We start from the raw sequence: 21,560 nt of genomic DNA, 5'->3' as shown, positions 1-21,560 counted from the left end.
CAACGTAGAATGATATGCGAACTTAAATACCAAATTATATAGCGGTGAAAATCCTGACATAAACTTTCCGCAGGTCCTACTACTTATTCAGAAGATTCCCCACTAGTCTCCTCCGCAGCCGTTATTAGGGTCGTCACGCAACGCTTCTCTCCCACTAACGGCTGCTTAAACCCGAACCCCATTTGTTTCCGCGGATTAGCCAATCACAACATCCCTCACATATTCCTGAGGCGATCGCGCCAAGACTAATTGTCCAATCACAACTTGTGTTCTATCGGCTACTGATAGTGAAACCAACATGGTGTCCCTCGAAGAAGCCTTTATTTTGGTGTCTTCCAAGTTCAAAATCCCCACTTTAAATTATCATCAGAAGTTGGCAATTGAAAAAATAGTTTGAAATAGGAAAGATGTTTTGGTGAACCTGCCTACCGGCTTTGGCAAATCTCTTATTTATCAAGCTCTTCCACTTGTGTTGTCGTAGTGGTTGACAATTCATTATTGCTCCCGCGATTTGCGATGGAACGCCATGAGCCAAGATCTTTCCAACGGACTGATAAGCCGATGATAAAGTTTTGTTCACATTTTTACTCGTATACTTAAAGGACACTTTGACTTGACTCGTATCACGAGAGCCATGGCCAGAAATCGGCGTCGATGTCAACATTGGAAGGGGAGAACTTCCGTTCAGTTGTGCATTTGGAAAAGCGCGTAAGACCAGACCAAAGGGATGACTTTGAATCGGTGATAAGCAGGAACCCAGCGGCGTTCTGTCAGCAGAAATTGGTGTTCCCAACGCATCGGAATTTTCATGGATGGCAGAAGAAGTACAAATGGTATCGGCAAATCGCAGCGATTCAGTGGATGCTTTTCCTCGAGGTGATGAAGCTGATGTATTTTTGGCACCTCTGTCGGCATTCTCATCTGGATGTAGTAGGCGTTTTGCCCTGAGATTTTCTCTTGCCTTGAAGACTTCTTCGATTTCTTTCTTTAGCTCCTTGAACTTATCGGATGCCCGATTAAATTTTATCAAACGTTGGTAGCATTTGTCTCTACAGACGAACAGTTCGCTGTTTTCTGAGTTGCGACTCACGTCCACCGATAGAGAGGATAGGATGACTTCAGTAATATCGAGTGAACTCTTACCGAAAATGAAGATTTTGTTATTCTTGAGGGAAGCCGACGAACAAATGAAGCATCTAGAGCTACTTTCGACTATTCTCTTCGGAGTTCGATCCATAGGAAATCTCTGGGCTGTCTCGCAACATCTCGCGAAGGAGGCGAGAATTTACGCGGGAAACTGACGTCATTGACAAACTACTGATACGTGATTGGTTTCAGAGCTAATAATAGGCAACGCGTGATTGGTGCATTCACGTGAACTCTAAACAAAGGGAAACCCAAATGGGGTTCGGGTTTAAGCAGCCGTTAGTGGGGGAGAAGCGTTGCGTGACGACCCTAATAACGGCTGCGGAGGAGACTAATCCCCACTGGCTGAACAGAAAAATGTCAGAGGTAATGGGCTCCGAAACCAGTTGATTACGTGAAAAAACTCAGCGCTAGGTTTCTTTGTATAATGGGACGAAAACGCAGTCTATAGTGTAAAACAGGGACGAACTACCAGGCGCACTAAACCCTCAGTTTAGTATTTAGATGTACCGAAGCAGATATAGTCTGCCGTTACGAATCATTCGTCATTTGTCATCCTTATACTAAGACGCATATCTTTAAAACAGATTATTCCACAATGGAGTATACTTCTGAAAAACTGAACTACTTTCGAATTTGTTACATCGCCTTTAACTTGGTTCCCGAAGGACTACGACGAGTCCTCAAGCAAAAATGGGATTTCCTTTACAAAACAACGTTTGGAGAATGGAAAGACACACCAAAGAATGGCTTAGACTTTTATTCTAACGAGTCTCGAAGAAGCCGTTCGAAGAATCGGCGATATCTGGCGACAATTCAGAATGGTAACATTGTTGAGTGGGACTGTAGCTGTTTGTTTTTCGCGATTCTGTTCTCAGATAGCATTGGCACAACTCTGAGTGCAGCCATCAGGAAAGAAGTCGATGATCTTCGTCAAGTTCGAAATGATATTGCTCATATCAGTGAGGCCGAGCTTACAGATGCTGAGTTCAAGAACTATGCTGGAAGAGTGTTGGTGGCGTTCAACTCTTTGAGTCTTCCGGTCAATGACATAGAGGAAGTTAAAAATCAGACGACCTTTCCCACGGCAGAAGTAAACAACTTAATGGCAAAGGTCTCCAATCTCCAAACAGAATTGCAAAAAGTCAGATCTGATTTACAAGCTGCACAAGACACGATACAGAGAAAGGAAGAGCAGGTTGAATGTCTCAGCCAAGAAATTAATTCCAAAGTCGAGTCTTTCTGTAATCTCAGTTTCAAGCCATCTCACGAAATTATCAAACGATTAAATGACATCACAAGGATTATGACAAAAATGCAAGAGCTTGGCGATAAAAGTAACGGAGCGGTCAGTACCATTTATTTGTCCGGTAATCCTGGATGTGGTAAAACTCAACTTGCTCGTCAAATTGGGCAAGAGTTCTTTACAAGCGCATCAGATGAAAGTGAAGGCTTAACATTCGTTGCAACCCTGAATGCAGAAACCATTGAAACGCTTGCTGATTCGTACATCAGTCTGGCTAAACAGTTGGGAATTACCGAATACAGCTTGACTAACCTGGCAACCACGAAAGAAAACAGCCCTAAGAAAACAATTCAGCATCTCCAGTGCTTAATTTTGCCAAAGATTCAACAGTACTCAAAGTGGTTAATAATAGCAGACAATGTTGTTGACCTGTCTTTGGTATGTGGGTACCTACCTCAGACCGCTTGTGAAGAGTGGGGTCACGGTCAGGTACTGATTACAACTCAAGATAGCAGTGCGATTCCCACAAATGCTCCTCATACCTACCATGAGTCACTCAGTGCAGGAATGCAGCCCGAGGACGCAGTAGAGCTATTGAAACAAGTATCGCAAATTTCTTGCAATGACGAGCAAGTTCAAAGGGTTGCTGAGGTTCTTGAGTATCAGCCGCTTGCCTTGGCAGCTGCTGCATTTTACATACAAACTGTGGCGAGTTGGGGTTCTCCAACCTATGGGTGGACAAATTACTTAGAAACACTTGTTAGTGGTAAGCGTGAGGCAACAGAAGAACCTCTTGCCAAAGGGAATCCAGCGTATTCCAAAACGATGACTACAGCAATCGAAATGGCAATAGATAGCACTTTGAAAATCGATGAAGTACTTCGCCAGACATTTCTCTTTTTCCGACTATGTGGCTCCGAATCTCTCCCAGTTGAAGCAGCTGTTAACTTTGTCAAAGTTCGTACTTCGGGACAGACTGAAGAAGTAATCAGGGTAAAGATCTTAAAATCCTCCTTGATTACGTGTTTGTACAGTGAAGATGGAGCACCCGACTATGTAAGAATACATAACGTTGTTTATGAAATTCTCAGGAAAATATCAACGTTGGATTTTGAGATCACAGAGAAACTTCAGTGCATATCTGTAGCGATTCAGGTTTTTCACTTTCTTGTTGAGTCGAAACATTATCGTTTGTACGACAGTGGACACGTTTACGTAATGTTAAGTAGGATTACCACCCATTGCAAAGCGCTGCATAAAATTCTTACAGACAATTTTACTGCAAAAGATGTTTTGGAGTTAGCACCCGTAATCACTCCCGACAAGGTCATTTCGTGGCTTTGTTTAACTGCCTATGTATGTCTTGACCTTAGCAATCCATCAAATGCAATTCTCTTTTCCACATCGGCCTGCGAGTTTGCTCAATATGCAAGTAACACAAAAGAGGGTGACTTAATGAAAGCAGATGTCTTTAACGCCCACGGGTCAACATTATCGATGATATGCCAGTATAAATCATCAATATCATACCATGAAAAGGCTAGCAAGGTTTATAAAGCAATTTACGGTGAACATCATTACAAAGTAGCACAAACTTATCACAACTTGGGAATTGTTTATAACCAGCTTGGACAGTACAATGAAGCAAAAGAATACTACGAGAAGGCACTGATCATCAGGAAAAAGATTTTTGGCGAGGAACATGCCGATGTAGCAGCCAGCTATAACAACTTGGGAAGTGTTCATGCCAATCTTGGAAAGTACAATGAAGCAAAGCAATACCTCGAGAAGGCACTGATCATCAGGAAAAACATTTGCAGCGAGGAACACGCCGATGTAGCAGCCAGCTATAACAACTTGGGAAATGTTCAGAGATATCTTCAACAGTACAATGAAGCAAAACAATACCACGAGAAGGCACTAATCATGAGGAAAAAGATTTTCGGCGAGGAACATGCCGATGTAGCAGCCAGCTATAACAACTTGGGAAGTGTTCATACAGATCTTGGACAGTACAATGAGGCAAAACAATACCACGAAAAGGCACTGATCATAGAGAAAAAGATTTTCGGCGAGGAACATGCCGATGTAGCAGCCAGCTATAACAACTTGGGAAATGTTTATGAAGAACTTGGACAGTACAATGAAGCAAAACAATACCACGAGAAGGCACTGATCATCATGAAAACGATTTTCGGAGAGGAACATGCCGATGTAGCAGGCAGCTATAACAACTTGGGAAGTGTTCATAGACATCTTAGACAGTGTAACGAAGCAAAACAATACCACGAGAAGGCACTGATCATCAGAAAAAAGATTTTCGGCAAGGGACATGCCGATGTAGCAGCCAGCTACAACAACTTGGGAAATGTTCATGCAAATCTTGGACAGTACAATGAAGCAAAACAATACCACGAGAAGGCACTGATCATCAGGAAAAAGATTTTCGGAGAGGAACATGCCGATGTAGCGGGCAGCTATAACAACTTGGGAAATGTTCATGAAGATCTTGGACAGTGCCATGAAGCAAAACAATACCACGAGAAGGCACTGATCATCAAGAAAAAGATTTTCGGCGAGGAACATGCCGATGTAGCAGACAGCTATGACAACTTAGGAATTGTTCATGCAGATCTTGGACAGTACAATGAAGCAAAACAATACCACGAGAAGGCACTGATCATCAGGAAAAAGATTTTCGGCGAGGAACATGCCGATGTAGCAGCCAGCTAAATTAACTTGGGAAATGTTCAGAGACATCTTGGACAGTACAATGAAGCAAAACAATTGATCATAGGGAAAAAGATTCTCGGCGAGGAACATGCCGATGTAGCAGCCAGCTATGACAACTTGGGAAGTGTTCATGCAGATCTTGGACAGTAAAATGAAGCAAAACAGTACTACGAGAGGGCACTGATCATCAGAAAAGAGATTTTCGGCGAGGAACATGCCGATGTAGCAACTTGGGAAATGTTCAGAGACATCTTGAACAGTACAATGAAGCAAAACAATACCACGAGAAGGCACTGATCATGAGGAAAAAGATTTTCGGCGAGGAACATGCCGATGTAGCAGCCAGGTATAACAACTTGGGAAATGTTCATGCAAATCTTGGGCAGTACAATGAAGCAAAACAATTTAATACCACGAGAAAATACTGATCATCAGGAAAAAGATTTTCGGCGAGGAACATCGCCACGTAAAAGCAAGTTACTGCAACTTGAGAAATCTCCACAATTATCTCAGACAGCGTAACCAAACAGGGAGAAAGAATTGTGTTTTATTGTAACAATTTTGAATGTGGAGCTTAAGTAAGCGGAAATTAGTTTATTAAGGTAATGGCGTGTGAGCGGAAATGGGCAGGAATTGGGCAGCTACGCTTATCACCTTTAAGCAATTTACTTTGCTCTCGAGCCAAGAGAAGATCAAGCAAAGAATTAATACCACATACAGGTCTTATACCCAAGGTAATCCTTCTTACGTAGTCTGCGATTAGGCGTTGTTTATTTGTTTTTCTCTTCCCCCGAAAAAAAAAAAAACGCCTCATCGCAGGTTACCTTTTACTATGTTACCCAGTTCTTCTGCGGATGTTAATTGCGCGATGCGTGTTCAGCCCAAGCAGTTTCCACGCAAAGATTTATTGTTGTTTTGTTTACAAAGCGAAGGGAAACCTCCAAGACTGTGCGGATGCCTCCTATATTTAAACAAAGGAGCTTCAGCAACGCTACGTTTAGAAACTGTCTTTGATTTGGCGTTTGAAAGTTTAAGCAATACGGATATTTTCGTTTTTAAGACGAACGATCCGCCATTTGTGGGTCCAATTGCATCCTTCACGTCTCCTTCACGTAAAAATCCACACAACGCGCGAGTAACATTCTTGAAAGAAGTGGGTACCTGTTGCGAAGCCCAGGTGCTACGTATTATGTTGCATGTAAATAAACATCGAAAACTCAGAACCTTTAGTTTAACTTTAATAAATCCACTTGTAAATCCAAACATCCACGAGCTAAAGTACTGCGACAAGCATTTCGATCAGCCCAATTTTAGCGATTTAGGTTCATCTAGTCCAGGTTTTCTACAGACACCAAAAGGAACTAACTAAGTACGGGAACCAAAAGAGCGAAATTATACGAATGCAACCTTTACCGACTGTTTCGTTCCAAGTACAAATGTCCAATGTTCTTCAAGAACAACAACATGGCGGATCGCAAATCAAAGACAACCCACATGCTTCATAACACGTGAAGCAAACACGTTACGTCATACACAGGTCCGCACAAGGTGCGCAATGGTAGCTACACCGGCCCCTAAATGAACTTTCTATAAATCGTTTCATTTACATACTAAACAGCTACCACTGTGAACTTAAACGTCCTATAGTACGTATAGGTAAAACGCAGCCTATTGTTCGTCAATTAAACACAGCTTGAATGTCACTAAAGTGGGGTGTCCACTTATTGTTGCCTACTCACGACCAAGTGATCGACCAGGTTCGATCCATGTTAAGCGCAACTTTATAAGACCCAGCAGGCATGTCAAATGTATCATATTTGAAAGAAATGTTCCTAACGTCACTTAATGTTTTAAGGACTTGACATTTGAAGACGACACAACTTGGTGATTGGTCGCGTGAGAACAGTTCTTGTCACTTTGATTTCTCTTTCTCTTTGACGTTTTGCACGCGTCATGACAGTGCAACTTGTTATCACCTTTGCAGAGTGCACGTATCCATCTTCGCCTTTGAAGACCTCCACAACTCGCGCCAATGGCCATTGACCTCTAGGATAGTGCTCATCTGCAAGTAAAACAAGGTCATCAACTTTGAGGTTTTCCTTCGGTTCATTCCATTTCTTCCGTTCTTGAAGAGTGGGAAGATATTCTTTAATCCACCGTTTCCAGAATAGGTTTGCTAAGTACTGCGCTTGTCTCCACTGTCGTCTGCAATGCAGATCCTCCTTTTCAAAGATACCAGGGGGCACGCTAACGCATGGTCGCAGCTGCAAGAGACGATTCGGTGTAAGGGGTTCTCATCCATCAGGTCATCACTGTTTCGTGTTAACGGCCTACTGTTCAGGATGTTAGTTGCTTCTGTTAGTACAGTTGACAGCACTTCATCGCAAACCACCTGTTCCTTCAAAAGAGCCCTCAGCATTTTGCGTACAGACCTTATCATCCTCTCCCATGGGCCCCCCATGTGGCTCGCTCCAGTGGGATTAAAGATCCATTCGATGCCTCTTTGTGCACAAAACCCACTAATCTTTTGCTGATTCCACCTATCAGCGGCATCCTTTAGTTCCTTATCTGCTTTGGTAAAGTTCGAGCCACAGTCACTTCGAATCTCTTTAGGGCATCCTCGGAGGTTAATGAATCTCCTCAGTGCGTTAATCATGGAGTCTGTATTCAGGCTATGTGCGACTTCCACGTGTATGGCACGGACAGTTAAACATGTAAATAGGCAACCCCAACGTTTAACTCGACTTCTTCCTTGCTTCACCTCCATAGGCCCAAAATAGTCCACACCGACATATGTGAAGGGAGGTTCATGTGGAGTAACTCTATCTTGCAACTTGGCCATGAACTGCTCTCTAGTAGGCGCATTCCTCCTCTGGCAATCGAGACATTTCTTCAACGTGCGACGCACTGCAGAACGTCCTTTCACAATCCAGAACCTTTCTCTAAGGGATGAGAGGACGCTTTCTTGACCGAAGTGGCCCACTTTGCTGTGGTGATACTGGATAAGCAGCTCTGTGACATGGTGGTGACTGGGAAGGATAAACGGATGCTTCAAATCTTCATCTATCGGAGCATTCTCCAGTCTCCCGCCAACTGACAACAAACCATTTCTCAAATTCGGATTCAACCTGAAAACTGAGGATCCCTCTTTCTGTATGGCCCTCTTGACCTGCCGTTCACTAGAACCAGGCAACATATTGGCAAGTGCTCTGTACGCACCTGGGAATGACAACTTCTGCACCCATCGAATTATTTCTTCTTCGGCTTTCTGAAGTTCTATTACCATTAGATTTCCAATTCTAAGTGCTGTTTCTCCAGAAGAACAGATGACATTAGGGGCAGCATCTTCTTTCTTCTTACAAAATTTGCTTCGTGGAAACTGCTTTCTAGCGTAACAGCCATGCAAATGCCCTCTTCAATTTCCACCAGGAAGAGTAGTGATGGATCAAACTATCCAAGGGATCTTGTGCAACTGTGGTAACATAGATTCTACTCTCCTTTCTTACTTCAGCATCACTGTCCTTCAAATGTGGGACTTCAATCATTGTGGGCCAGCAGTCTTCTTCTTTCCAAAGGAATGTGGGGCCATTCAACTACCGGTTGTTTTTTGCCATTTCTTCAAGCCGTAACCCTTTCGATGCATCATCTGCCGGATTGTCATCTTGATTGATGTACCTCCAGTCTGAAACAGATGAGCCATTGCGAATTACGGTGAGGCGATTGGACTCAAAGGTGTGGAACCGCTTAGAGTCATTGTTGATGCATTTTAGCACTGTGGTGGAGTCAGTCCAGTAATTCACTTGATCTGTTTCAATCTCCAACTCTTCTCTGATTATTTCACTCAGCTTCACAGATATGACTGCAGCAGTTAACTCCAACCTCGGTATCGTGATTTCATGAGTGGGAGCCAAGCGAGCTTTCCCCATAACAAAGCTGCAATGAATTCGGTCAAAGACATCAACAAGGCGTAAATAGGCTACTGCCCCGTACCCCACACGTGATCCATCTGAGAAAATGTGCAGCTGAGCGTTCTTAATCTTGGCAAAGTTCTTCGGTTTGAAGCATCGATCAACTTGCAGGTTTTCCAACTTTGGAAGATCTTCAAGCCAGCGGAACCACTGAACTTTATCTTGTTCTGCGATTGCAGTGTCCCAGCCCAATTTCTTTCGGCAGAGGTCTTGTAGCAGTAGCTTCGCTTTCATAATGTAAGGGGCGATGAATCCAAGTGGATCAAACAATGAACTCACAATTGAGAGAATTCCACGTCTGGTCACTGGCTTCGTCTCCCCAAGGTGTTGAAACTTGGTTGATACATCCCAAATAAATTTATCAGCTTCCACATTCCATTTTAAGCCACGGGTACAAGCAGTGGGTAGGTCTTCTATGTCCAGGTTAACCACTGAACTTGCTCTTTCATGCTCTGGAATCTCAACTAGCACATTTCGGTCGTTGCTTAACCACTTGGTCCATCTAAACCCTCCTTTCATCAGCAGCTCTCTCAACTGTTTTGATAACTTTATTGCAGTTTCAGGTGAAGAGACTGATTTCATCAGGTCATCAACGTACATATTTCTCATCACAGTTTGAATCATGTCAGGGTCGAATTCTTCTCGGTATGTTGACGCCCTCTTCTGTAGGCAGAAATTGGCACAGCTAGGCGACGAAGTCGCACCAAAGAGGTGTTTCACCATGCGGTATTCTTCTGGTTCTTTTTGCAAGTCCCCATCAGGCCACCAAAGAAACCTCAATGCATCACAATCTTGAGGGTCAACATAAACTTGGTGGAACATGGTTTCTATATCGGCTGCCATCGCTACTGGTTCCTGGCAAAATCTGATCAACACCCCCACCAGCGGATTTGTCAAATCAGGACCTTGCAGTAACTGCTGATTCAAGGAAGTTCCACAATACTTTGCTGCACAATCAAAAACTACTCTAACCTTTCCCGGTTTCAGTGGGTGTGTCACCGGATGATGTGGAAGGTCCTAGACCGGTTGCTCTTTCAAATTTAATTCTTCTTTTGGGACTTTCCGAGCATGTCCTTTAACTATGTACTCTTGCATTGTTGTTTGGTACTTCGTAACGAGATCTTCATCTTTAAGGAGCCGCTTCTTTAGAAGTTGTAATCTCTGTTCTGCCATGGGTTTATTGTTTGTTAGATGGGGAGATCCTGGCCGCCACGGTATGGCAACTTGGAAATGACTGCCAACTCTTTGCAAGGATTCCTCCATTTTGTTCATGGCCATCTTGTCTTCAACTGAAGGTGAGACCTTCGTTCCAACCACTGAGTCTCCAAAATCAGTCTTCCAAAGTCGTTCGAGTCGCTGTTGCAGGGTTTCATTGTCAATGTCACACTCAACATGTTCTTCCTTTGATAGAGGGAGATTTACGACAGCTTGCTGCTCCAGCTTCTCAAGCCAACACTCTCCGACATCATTGTAGTTTTGAGCTTCACTTCTGTTTGACCAATTTCTTTAGTGGGAAAATTCTCATTCAACAGGCAACTGTCCAAATTCATGTCATGTGTACCTTGGAGGAAGTTCTCAGAGCAATGTTCATCTTCTTTTCACTCACCCATTGGACCCATCACCGTCCATCCCAGACTGTATCGAATGGCTATTGGCTCATCAATTCCACCTGCTTTAAACTCTAATAGAAGGAAAAGACTGGGTTTTTCCTTTAGACCAATCAACAGCAAAAATTCTGTTTCTCTTACTGCAGGGATGTCAATGCCTTGCAAATGAGGCCAACGAGCAAGATCTCCTTTCCTGGGAATACAACTTCTAGATATGGGCATCTGAGCTACTGTTCTCATGCACACTCGGCAACTCTACCACGATGGACTCATCCATAGACATAACAGTCAAATTCACAACGTGAATCTCCATCTGCGTTGAACCAGTTATTCCAGTCAACGTAAAACTCAACCTTTCACTGTCCAACTCAAGTTTGCTAACTAACTGTTCATGACATAATGTTACCTCTGAGCCATTGTCCAGGAGCGCGTATGTTTCAATGATCTGATTGTTGCTCTTCCCTTGAACCTTGACAGGAATAATTCCGAGACACACTCTTGTCTCTCCAGCTCCAGTAGCTGCCACAGCGACTCCATTACCATTACCGGCCCCAGTAACATCACGAGACCCAGAAGACACTGGTGGCAATTGTTGCTCTGCACTAACACTGGTTCCATCGTTGCCGTTCTGACTTACATTGTCTCTTTGACTGCTTCCACTGCTGAGGTCTCTTCCAATCCTGGCAGTCGGACCGTGCATAAGGGTGTGGTGATTGCCTCCACAGCCAGGTTTTTGACACTTAAAATTCACTTTCGGGCACTCCTTAGAAATATGTCCCTTTACCAGGCAATTATTACAAAGTCCACCACTACGCACAACTCTCCACTTCTCTTCATAGGTGAGACCTTTGAATTTACTGCACTTCCAGATCTCATGCTGCTTTGAGCAAACCAGACAGGCTTCCCTTGCGTCCACAAAGTTTGGTCCTCTAACATTGTCACTCTGATTAGTTGGTCCAGTTCCAGCAACAAATGATGACAGACCTGGGAAGTTTCCACTTTGATTCACTCTATTTCTTCTAGCGGGTGTCTCCTTTAAAGACCCAAGGACCATGTCTCGACCGAACTCGTTGTCCATCAACTTTGCCCTTTCTTTGACAAATGTTACAAAATCTTGAAACTTAGGTCTGCGGTAGAGCCCAATAATCTTTCCAGCACACTCAGTCCACCTTCCTCTCAAAAACATTGACAACTTCTTTGCAAGCTCTCGCAAAGTGTTCATGTGATTCAAATCGGACACATATTCGGCACCCATGCCAGTCAAAGTTCGATCTGCAGTGTCCAAGTGCCTGATAATTTCCAGTAGGGAAGGACCATCAACATTCTTCAAACAAGGTAGGTTCAACAACTTCTTAACATGAGCTTCTGCTATCACATGTGGTTTTCCAAAGTTCTCGCGTAAGGTCTGTTTTGCCACTCGGTAGCCATCATTGGATAGATTTGAGCAACTCTCAATAGCCTCTCTTGCCTTTCCTGTGCAGTGCTGTATAAGGAGCTGCAATCTCCTGGACTCATCAGGGTTATCCTTTTCCAAGTAGGTTTCGAAATTGTGCATAAAGGTGACATACTTTAGTGGATCACCATCAACCGATGGTACTCAACTTTAGGCGAGGAAACCACCTGTCTCAGTGCTTTTACCATTTCTCCACTGCTATCAAACTGCTGATTTGTGGTTTTTACTTTCACATCCTGCTGCATAGAGGGTCGAGGCATCTGCCAAGAAGAGGACCAAGATTCTGTAACACATTGCCCAGGGGATGTCTGCTTGGGTTCAGATTTTTGCAACAGAGGATCAGCAAGGGGCGAAGAACTCTTACTTGACATGAGATGGGGAGACGGATGCTATGGTTTCCATACCATGGGTGTAGGCATGGTCGGCATGTTTCCAGCCAAAGAATTTGATAATGTCACAGTCGACGCCGAAATAGAGGTGGTTGGCTCCACAGAAACAGGAACAATTAACTCTACCTGTCCAACACCACCAGAGAACGCCGGTGTCTCATTTGACAGAGCTGAAGTTACCATGGTTGCATTTTCTAAGAGTACAGCTAATTGATCATTTGCACTGAGCGTTGACGTGCTGTCTGGGACTTCATTCTCTCGTAAAGTAGGCTCCAAGTACTCCAAGAACGGATTTTTTTGTAATTCATCAATTTCTTCATAAACCTGAAGTGAAACCACTTCCCTCTCGGCCTCCATCTCAGCTTCCAGCAACTCTCTTTTTCTTCGAATTTCCTGCTCTTCTTTTTCCTGCTTTTCTCTTATTGCATGCTGTTGTTCATCCAACCGTTGTCTAATTTTCAGCTGCCGAAGATTGAGTTGTGCTAGAGCCAGCTTTTCCTTCTTTCTGGACACCGTTGACAACTTTGAACTCGATCTGGAAACCCCACTACGTCTGCTCCCTCGCGTTTCGCCAGAAAACATACTATGCTATTCTCCTCGTTCGGGTTCTCTGTCCTTGCGCCATAATCGCACGTCGAAGTCCAGGTCGAGCTTTCGTTTCAGCTGTTCGTCGTAGATCGCCTGTGCCTTTTCCAAAACAAGGGCGTCCGTAGGACTATCCAGTAATTCTAAATAACTTTCGTGGGCGTCCACAAATTTACGCCAAGCTTCATCAAATTTCATACGCTTCCTTGACACATCTTCAGCACTTGCACCACTTTCCATGAGGTGAACAATTTCATTATGAACCTTGGTCAAATTTCCAATATGGCCGGCACGTGATTTTTGAAGAGCAAGTTTTTTTTCGTTTAAGTCGCCTTCCCTGTCTCGCACGACACTAGCTTGTCTAACCCTTATGCTTTTCCTTTCTTCCATTTCAGTTTCGCCGCTCGTACCATCCACTGCGGTATCTAAGTTTCCATTCGCTTCTTGTGGCGAAGGTTGCTCTTCCGACATCCTGTTCTGTAAAGACAAATCGATTAGAAGTTCGTGTTCCACAATTCCACCAAATTTCCAATATTGAGACGAAGTAGTCCAAAACTGTTACGAAGCCCAGGTGCTACGTATTATGTTGCATGTAAATAAACATCGAAAACTCAGAACCTTTAGTTTAACTTTAATAAATCCACTTGTAAATCCAAACATCCACGAGCTAAAGTACTGCGACAAGCATTTCGATCAGCCCAATTTTAGCGATTTAGGTTCATCTAGTCCAGGTTTTCTACAGACATGAAAAGGAACTAACTAAATACGGGAACCAAAGGAGCGAAATTATACGAATGCAACCCTTACCGACTGTTTCGTTCTAAGTACAAATGTCCAATGTTCTTCAAAAACAACATGGCGGATCGCAAATCAAAGACAACCCACATGCTTCATAACACGTGAAGCAAGCACGTTACGTCATACACAGGTCCGCACGACGTGCGCAATGGTAGCTACAGTACCCTTTTTTCACCTCGGGTACCCTGGGTATAAGTCCAATATGGGGGATCAACTCTCTTACCTTGATCTTCTCTTTTGTCTCTTGACCTCCTAAAAAAACCAAAAACCACAATTGTAATATTAGGTGAGAGAGAGAAACTTATAACGGACCTCATCAATCAAGGTTTAACCTCTCTAACTTGATGTAAAAGATGAACGCGTTGCAAACAAACTATATGGCCGTTACAGAATATAAGCGTGCAAATAAGAAGACTGTTTGGCAGTAAAGTAGATTAGAACTAATTCAAGTCTTTGTTATTTTTAAAGCGGGGGTCTACCTGAATTTAAATGAAATTTTAGGAAGTTTAAAGAGGGATTAAAAGGAAAAAAAAGGTTATGGAACACGACCAGACAGTTGAACGCCCCCGAAAGGCCACCCCAGGTTGGTGGACAACTGTTTGGTGTACGTGTACCAATTTTTAACTTCAAATTCTAATTTTAAAACAACACCAAATCTTTAAAATTTCTTATTTTTATAAATTGTACTAATTCTTTGAGAAAAACTATTTATCTCCAAATGTACCCAAAAATCACTCAAAAATTTCCAAAACAGCTTAAAACATAGATATGTGGGATGAACAGAGAGATTCTTGACTGCTTGAAACGTGAACGAGATATTTGTATTAAAACCACAATACCCAGTCAAAATACGGCCTTCATGTAGACCCCCGCCTTAAACCATCTCTATAGAGAGCTTAAGAGATGCAACTTCTGGGAGGAAAGAATCATGAAATCTCAGTTAGTCGCTATTTTTGACTCGGGCGAGATAAAGGCTCGTCAGGGACTAAGCCGAGCAAGGAATGGGGAGAGGTAGGAAAAATCTACCCTATTCTCTCACGGCTCCAGTATGTTTTTCACTCGCCGCAGAGGCCTGGGCTACTCTAGTGAATATGGCAATGGTATGAAATGATCAACGTAGAATGAAAATCACTGATACCTCTTAAGTTTCGAAAGTGATGGACATCTTATTTCTGGTTAACCCTTGTTCACCTGGCGGGAGGGCATACCGTTCAAACTGTGTGACTTTTCGTAAAGTATGTTGGAGAATTTTTGTTCGTTAATTGTTTGGCCATGTGGCCTAATGTTTCTATAGAACCAGGTATTTAAAGTGTGTTTTATCTCAATTTGGATTTTAAGTTTCATATTATGTTTTACTGAGATTTTCGTTTTTATATAGATTTTAATACTGAAATCTTTTAAGTTGTTTGTATCCATATAAGAATATAACACAAACAGCGGTGATAAATATTGTATTCCAACGCATTTTAATACAGAGCTTGACGATTCGTTTGCAAGTCAACATAAAATGTCAAAATGATCCCATTTTGTGTTGTGATCAGTGGCTTTCACATGATCAGCAATGGCTGATGAATGGTCTTTTTGCGCGAAGTTCTTGAAATGTTCTTCGTTTTGTTTAGCCCACGCAAAATTCAACACGATCCCAGCAACCAGCTTTATAGATGACTTTGGACCTCTGAGAACCGTTTAAGCGATCTTCGTATGGAAAGTAAGATTTGATTGGAACATGATCTTGAGGTTGACGAAAGAGTAGTATGTTGACTAGCATACCGTCAACGTCAAGATCTGTAATAAAATGTGTTGGAATATAATGTTTATCATTGCTGCTTGTGTTACTACAATGGCCAAAGAACAAGAGTTTCTATCCATATATTCTTCGCTTTTTTCGAAGCAATTTTGGAGCGGTTCTGACCTTTTTTCCTTTTTTTAATGCAGCTAAATGTAATTTAGGCAAAGTTAAACGTGAAACAAGATCGTTGGTCAGCGATCTCCCTCAGAGTGAGTGGTCTAGGGAAAATGGTTCTCGGATGAATGACTGGATACGGAATCGTATAATCTTTATATTGTTTTATTCGATCTATAAGGAAGATACATAATTCTCAAAATTCAACCGGTTACAAAAACAAATCACTAACTTCTGTGGCGATATCCAGTGACCCTTATTTCAGTAACAGGACAGCGAAACGGGTCAGCAGATCGACCAGTAAAACACTACAGGTTAGCGATGTTCAACGTAAGGTACAAAACGCGTTTGACCTTTGTCTCTGATTTCCGATTCTGAAAACGTGTCTTTCTAGCTCAAAGATCAACTTACTTAGCTATTACGCCATCGACTGTCAATCACGCGGCTAATAATCAAATGTCAAATGTCAATAAACGAATTTTAAAAATGTTAATCAATGAAACAGTGAGTACGGGATGGCCGGGGGATTTGTGCAAGGGCGCCTTCAGTTTACAGCTCGGCTTCGGATGTGAAATCATTCCGCGTGTTTTTCGCTGCTGCACAGTTCTCGTTAAGCTTTCTCCCAGCCCACCCACCCCTCCTTGGCTTGAGGATAAGAATGTGGTAAGTATCCTGTGTTTCCACTGTCTTTGCATTGTGACGGTGCCTGGTGGTTGCCTCTCACAGGGTTGTCATGGATACCCTACGCGCTCGGTTTAGTTTGCTCCGCTCCACCATCCTTTCTGGTATCATTTCCCAAGCTCATCGATTGTTGATGAGTTTAATCGAAGAGGGTGGATCCTGGGATCCACGATTTCGGAGATATTTTAAAAAATATGACGATAACGCCGTGATCTACTCGTTATTGTGTCTAAAGTAAATACGTTTGGATGTTTTACATGAATGTTTGGATGTTTTATATGTTTTATATGACGTGTTAAAACACGCCATATAAATTTGATAACTATTCAAAAGTAATTATACTCTGCTCACCCTGAAACGATTATAAAATATTTTGTAACTAATCTTAATAAACGCAAATACAGCATCAGGAGCGGGCACCTCGTTTATTGAGGCCCGCTTTCGAAAATAAAGAAAGAGAACAAAGAAAACTAAGTATGCAAACTTTTTCGACACTGAGAGTAAAGATTCTAAATTGTCCTTAATATAGCCGTCCTTGGCTCGATCAGTCTTCCATCTGCCGTGACGTTTAAACAGTCCATTACTGACGCCTGCGTTAGCGGCTGCAGAAGCACCTCTGCTCTCGGCCGTCGATAAAACCGGAACATGGAACATTCCGGAACATCCCGGAACATCCCGAAACATCGAATAATTATCATAATTATGCGAAAAATATGTAAAATTAAATTTTAAAACTAACATAAACAAAAATAAACTGGTATCAGCTTGAAATATGAAAAGATATTATTGGGGATAGGGGAGTCGGTAGCAGAGGGGTAGGGAGCGTTGGGTATTCATTCAACTGACCACAATGAGTGCAGGCTCCTCTCCTCTTTCCCGCCAATTGCGTCATGTCGCTTTTCAGCACTCTGTTTTTCAACACAAACATGGACGATCTGACGACGAATGCCAGGTAATTCATTGCGTCTCCTTTTTTGATCCCTGATTTCTTCAACATCTGAGGTGTTTGTCTAAGCATCATACAGTTGCTTGTTAAGTCAGTATTCATAGTTTTGTCCCTATTCCATCTCCATGTTGCGATTTATCATCCCCAGCTTTCGCACCGCTCCACTAGGAACGTCTGGCACTATGACCCACTAAGAGCAGACTCGGCCTTTCCGGAAGCCCGAATAACAAGCAAGTTATTATCAATAAACTAGTGGTAATCAAAGATTTATAGAGCAGCGCGTTCACGCGCGTTTTTCGCATGTCTAGTTTACTTTGGTGGTGTTCGAATGGCTCGATAGAAAACTAAGTTTGATCGAATGTCAGATAACGATCTGCACGTGAAGTTGAACTAGCGATGAATAAATTATAGCCTGCGGTAAAAGTATTTTTAATTAATTAAGTATTAACTTGTACTGGACAAACATTTTCCAGGAGATGCATCTGAACTGTTGGCGACACTAAGAATTCAATTTCAGATCGCCAACACTTGTAACAAATATTTCTAGAGACACTAAAGTTTTGACCAGCGACCCCGCAAGACAGCGGGCGCGTCGCCAAACGTTTTCAAATTTTGTGTTTGTATTTGTTTACACTGTCATCAGAGGTCGAGCAGTCCGAACGAGTTTAGACACTCGATGCCGAAGAGTTTCTATTTCTACTTCATGGAGAAACTATTTCTTCATAAGGAATCGTGTACATATACGCATATCTTTGTATTGACGTAATGAATTGAATAAAGGAATCACACTCGTGTACCCATACTTTTAGGTCTGATTGAGGAGTTCGAACGCCACCACCTTAGTTTTCTGTGAAGAACGAAATCTGGAAATAAAGGACAGTCACGTGATTAAACTGACGGTGAACGGCTGGAAGGAATGGATTAGTCTTCTCAGTTGCTAGCCTTCACTCATTGCAGTCACTTTCATTTTTCTTTCTTTGTTCCTTTTTTTTATGTTTTTGTTTTGTTTCTATTTTCCGAGCTGATACCGGTTTATTTTTGTTTGATTTAATTTTTTAAATTTTATTTTACATAGTTTTCGCGTAATTATGATAATTATTCGATGTTCCGGGATGTTCCGGAATGTTCCATGTTCCTGGTTTTATCGACGGCCGTCTGAGAGCAGAGGCCGTCGATAAAACCAGGGACATGGAACATTCCGGAACATCCCGGAACATCCCGGAACATCGGGACTGTCCTTTATTCCCAGATTTCGTTCTTCACAGAAAACTAAGGTGGTGGCGTTCGAACTCCTCAATCAGACCTAAAAGTATGGGTGCACGAGTGTGATTTCTTTATTCAATTCATTACGTCAATACAAAGATATGCGTATACACGATTTCTCACGAAGAAATAGTTTCTCCATGAGATAGAAATAGAAACTCTTCGGCATCGAGTTTCTTGTCTAAACCAGTTCGGACTGCTCGACCTCTGATGACAGTGTAAACAAATACAAACACAAAATTTAAAAACATTTGGCGATGCGCGCGCTGTCTTGCGGGGTCGCTGGTCAAAATTGTATTGTCTCTAGAAATATTTGTTACAAGTGTTGGCGTTCTGAAATTGAATTCTAAGTGTCGCTAACAGTTCAAATGCATCTCCTGGAAAATGTTTGTCCAGTACAAGTTAATACTTAATTAATTAAAAATACTTTTACCGCAGGCTATAATTTATTCATCGCTAGTTCAACTTCACGTGCAGATCGTTATCTGACATTCGATCAAACTTAGTTTTCTATCGGGCCATTCGGACACCACCAAAGTAAACCAGACATGCGAAAACCACGCGTGAACGCGCTGCTCTATAAATCTTTGATTACCACTAGTTTATTAATAATAACTTGCTTGTTATTCGGGCTTCCGGAAAGGCCGAGTCTGCATTTAGTAGGTCATAGTGCCAGGCGTTCCTAGCGAAGCGGCGCGAAAACTGGGGATGATAAATAGCAACATGAAGATGGAATAGGGACAAAACTATGAATCGTAGTAAATGGTTTGAGCCCAGGAGTATCAGTAGTTCGTATAGTGTGATCGTCCGGGTGAGTGTAGTTCTAAAAAGAACTGTTGTTGGTGACTGACGTTTCGACAACCTGAGCTGAAGTCATCTTCAGAGTCAAGTGAATAGTGTTTGTCAGTCGATGATGTTATAAGTCTGGTAGTGTTGAGGCGGTTCTGTCTTGTCAGCGAGACTTATCAGAATCTGCCAAGGATAACATCAGAAGCAGAATTGCTTCCACGGTACAATCAGCCTCTATACCTGACAAGAACTTGACAAAAGACGAACAACAAGCATTAAAACGACTGATAAACGACAACAACATTGTTATACTACCAGCCGACAAAGGACGTGTCACTGTTGTTATGGACAAGACTGACTACTTTGACAAAATGGACGCACTTGTTGACGACAAACAAACCTACGAAGAACTTAAACGCGACCCGACGCCAGCACTTCAACGTAAACTTAACAGCAAAATACTCACGCTTAAAAAGACTGACGCTATTGACGCTCAACGCTACTATCGACTGAGGTGCTCAGTACCTCAACCACCGAAACTTTACGGACTACCGAAACTGCACAAACCTGGTATGCCGATGCGACCTATAGTGTCATTCTGTGGGTCCCCTACGTATCAACTGTCTAAGTACTTGACGACCATACTGCAACCCTTTACTGACAAATCAAGACGTAAACTACAATCTACGGAGAACTTTATTGACGCTATTAAGACAGTACAGATACCTGACGACTACAAACTTGTGTCTTTTGATGTGAAATCACTGTTCACCAGTATTCCACTTCAATTGGCATTACAGTGTACCGATACCGCTATACAGCAATCTACTGTTAAACTACCGTTATCGACAGAAGACATCATGGATGCCTTACATCGACCTACTTTCCGTACAACGGTAAACACTGCAAACAGTTGCATGGAACAGCCATGGGGTCGCCTGTTTCTGTTGTTGTCGCAGAAATTGTGATTCAGCTCGTGGAGGGACGCGCCCTTGCAACTTGTCGACAAACGATACCGCTTTGGTTACGCTACGTTGACGACACCTTTACCGCCGTTCACAAAGACGAAATTGACGATTTTCACGACCACCTAAACGAACAGAACGTCGACATCCAGTTTACTAAAGAGATCGATGAAAATGGAAAACTTCCTTTTCTACACTGTTTGGTAAGCCGCGACAACAACGAACTACGAACGACAGTGTACAGAAAACCGACGCATACCGACAGATTACTTGACGAATCATCCTACGACCTGACTTCACACAAAGCCACGAGTATAAAGACTGACGAGACGAGCGCAACTAGTTTGTGACACGCCGGACAGCTTACGTGACGAAAACAGATACCTTAAACGTGTTTTTCACAAAATCAACTACAACGCTGACTTTATTAGACGAAACATTTACCGACCTACTGAAGCTGACGCTACGAACAGGAACCCTACACCTGTTACTACAGTGACTATACCTTACATTAAGGGCACTTCTGAGACCATCTCACGGATCCTACAGCCCTACAACATTCGTGTAGCCCACAAACCTACAACTACGTTACGACACTTACTGACCAACGTGAAAGACAGAGACGAACCTAACAACAGACAGGGAGCAGTTTACAAGATCAAATGCTCCGACTGCCAGGCTTCCTACATTGATGAGACTGGCAGAAACTTAGTTAACACGAGACTGACTGAACACAAACGAGCCACGAGAAATGGTGATGCCAACAATCACATTGCTGTAAATCATCAACTGACAAACCACAACATTGACTGGGACTCTGCTCAGTGCTTAACCTACAGTACAAACTAGTTTCAACGACTGACTCTGGAAAGCTGGTACACTAACCTAGAACAAACGCCTCTTGACAGATGTCAACAACTACCGGCGCCTTACAAACGACTTATCCATGACGGAAACGAAACCGACAAACGGACTTCCAACAGACCGACTTAATTTGACTAACAATAGACGGACCAAAAAACTGACCAATTTGACTAACAATAGAATCAAAACCGACCAATGACTGATGACAAACTTTACACGAGTCT

The 21,560-nt window shown here is 42.6% G+C and overlaps 4 protein-coding genes across 4 annotated transcripts; 1 reads left to right on the top strand and 3 right to left on the bottom strand.

Annotated features, from left to right (window-relative positions):
• The first annotated feature begins 1,739 nt into the window (after positions 1–1,739).
• LOC149097204 (uncharacterized) lies at positions 1,740–16,321 on the top strand. The gene has a single exon (XM_089279590.1). It carries the CDS (start codon positions 1,745–1,747, stop codon positions 5,123–5,125), a length of 3,381 nt encoding a protein of 1,126 aa, XP_089135716.1. The 5' UTR covers positions 1,740–1,744; the 3' UTR covers positions 5,126–16,321.
• On the bottom strand, positions 7,302–8,411 carry LOC149097207 (uncharacterized). The gene has a single exon (XM_089279862.1). It carries the CDS (start codon positions 8,409–8,411, stop codon positions 7,302–7,304), a length of 1,110 nt encoding a protein of 369 aa, XP_089135988.1.
• On the bottom strand, positions 8,719–9,936 carry LOC149097206 (uncharacterized). The gene has a single exon (XM_089279861.1). The coding sequence runs from the start codon at positions 9,934–9,936 to the stop codon at positions 8,719–8,721; it is 1,218 nt and encodes a 405-aa protein (XP_089135987.1).
• Positions 10,909–12,255, bottom strand: LOC149097205 (uncharacterized). Its single transcript, XM_089279857.1, has one exon. The coding sequence runs from the start codon at positions 12,253–12,255 to the stop codon at positions 10,909–10,911; it is 1,347 nt and encodes a 448-aa protein (XP_089135983.1).
• Positions 16,322–21,560: the final 5,239 nt, after the last annotated feature.

This window comes from Orbicella faveolata, unplaced genomic scaffold (genome assembly GCF_042242905.1).
Source record: "Orbicella faveolata isolate gen_17 unplaced genomic scaffold, um_ofav_v1 contig_47, whole genome shotgun sequence".
Classification (NCBI taxonomy): Eukaryota; Metazoa; Cnidaria; class Anthozoa; order Scleractinia; family Merulinidae; genus Orbicella; species Orbicella faveolata.
The sequence above is the reverse complement of the archived record's forward strand: the minus strand, read 5'-3'. Positions and strand labels throughout refer to the sequence as shown.

Excerpts from the sequence above, each read along its gene's own strand:
- LOC149097204 (XM_089279590.1), top strand. The coding sequence starts at position 1,745 with ATGGAGTATACTTCTGAAAAACTGAACTACTTTCGAATTTGTTACATC.
- LOC149097207 (XM_089279862.1), bottom strand. The coding sequence starts at position 8,411 with ATGGTAATAGAACTTCAGAAAGCCGAAGAAGAAATAATTCGATGGGTG.
- LOC149097206 (XM_089279861.1), bottom strand. The coding sequence starts at position 9,936 with ATGGCAGCCGATATAGAAACCATGTTCCACCAAGTTTATGTTGACCCT.
- LOC149097205 (XM_089279857.1), bottom strand. The coding sequence starts at position 12,255 with ATGCACAATTTCGAAACCTACTTGGAAAAGGATAACCCTGATGAGTCC.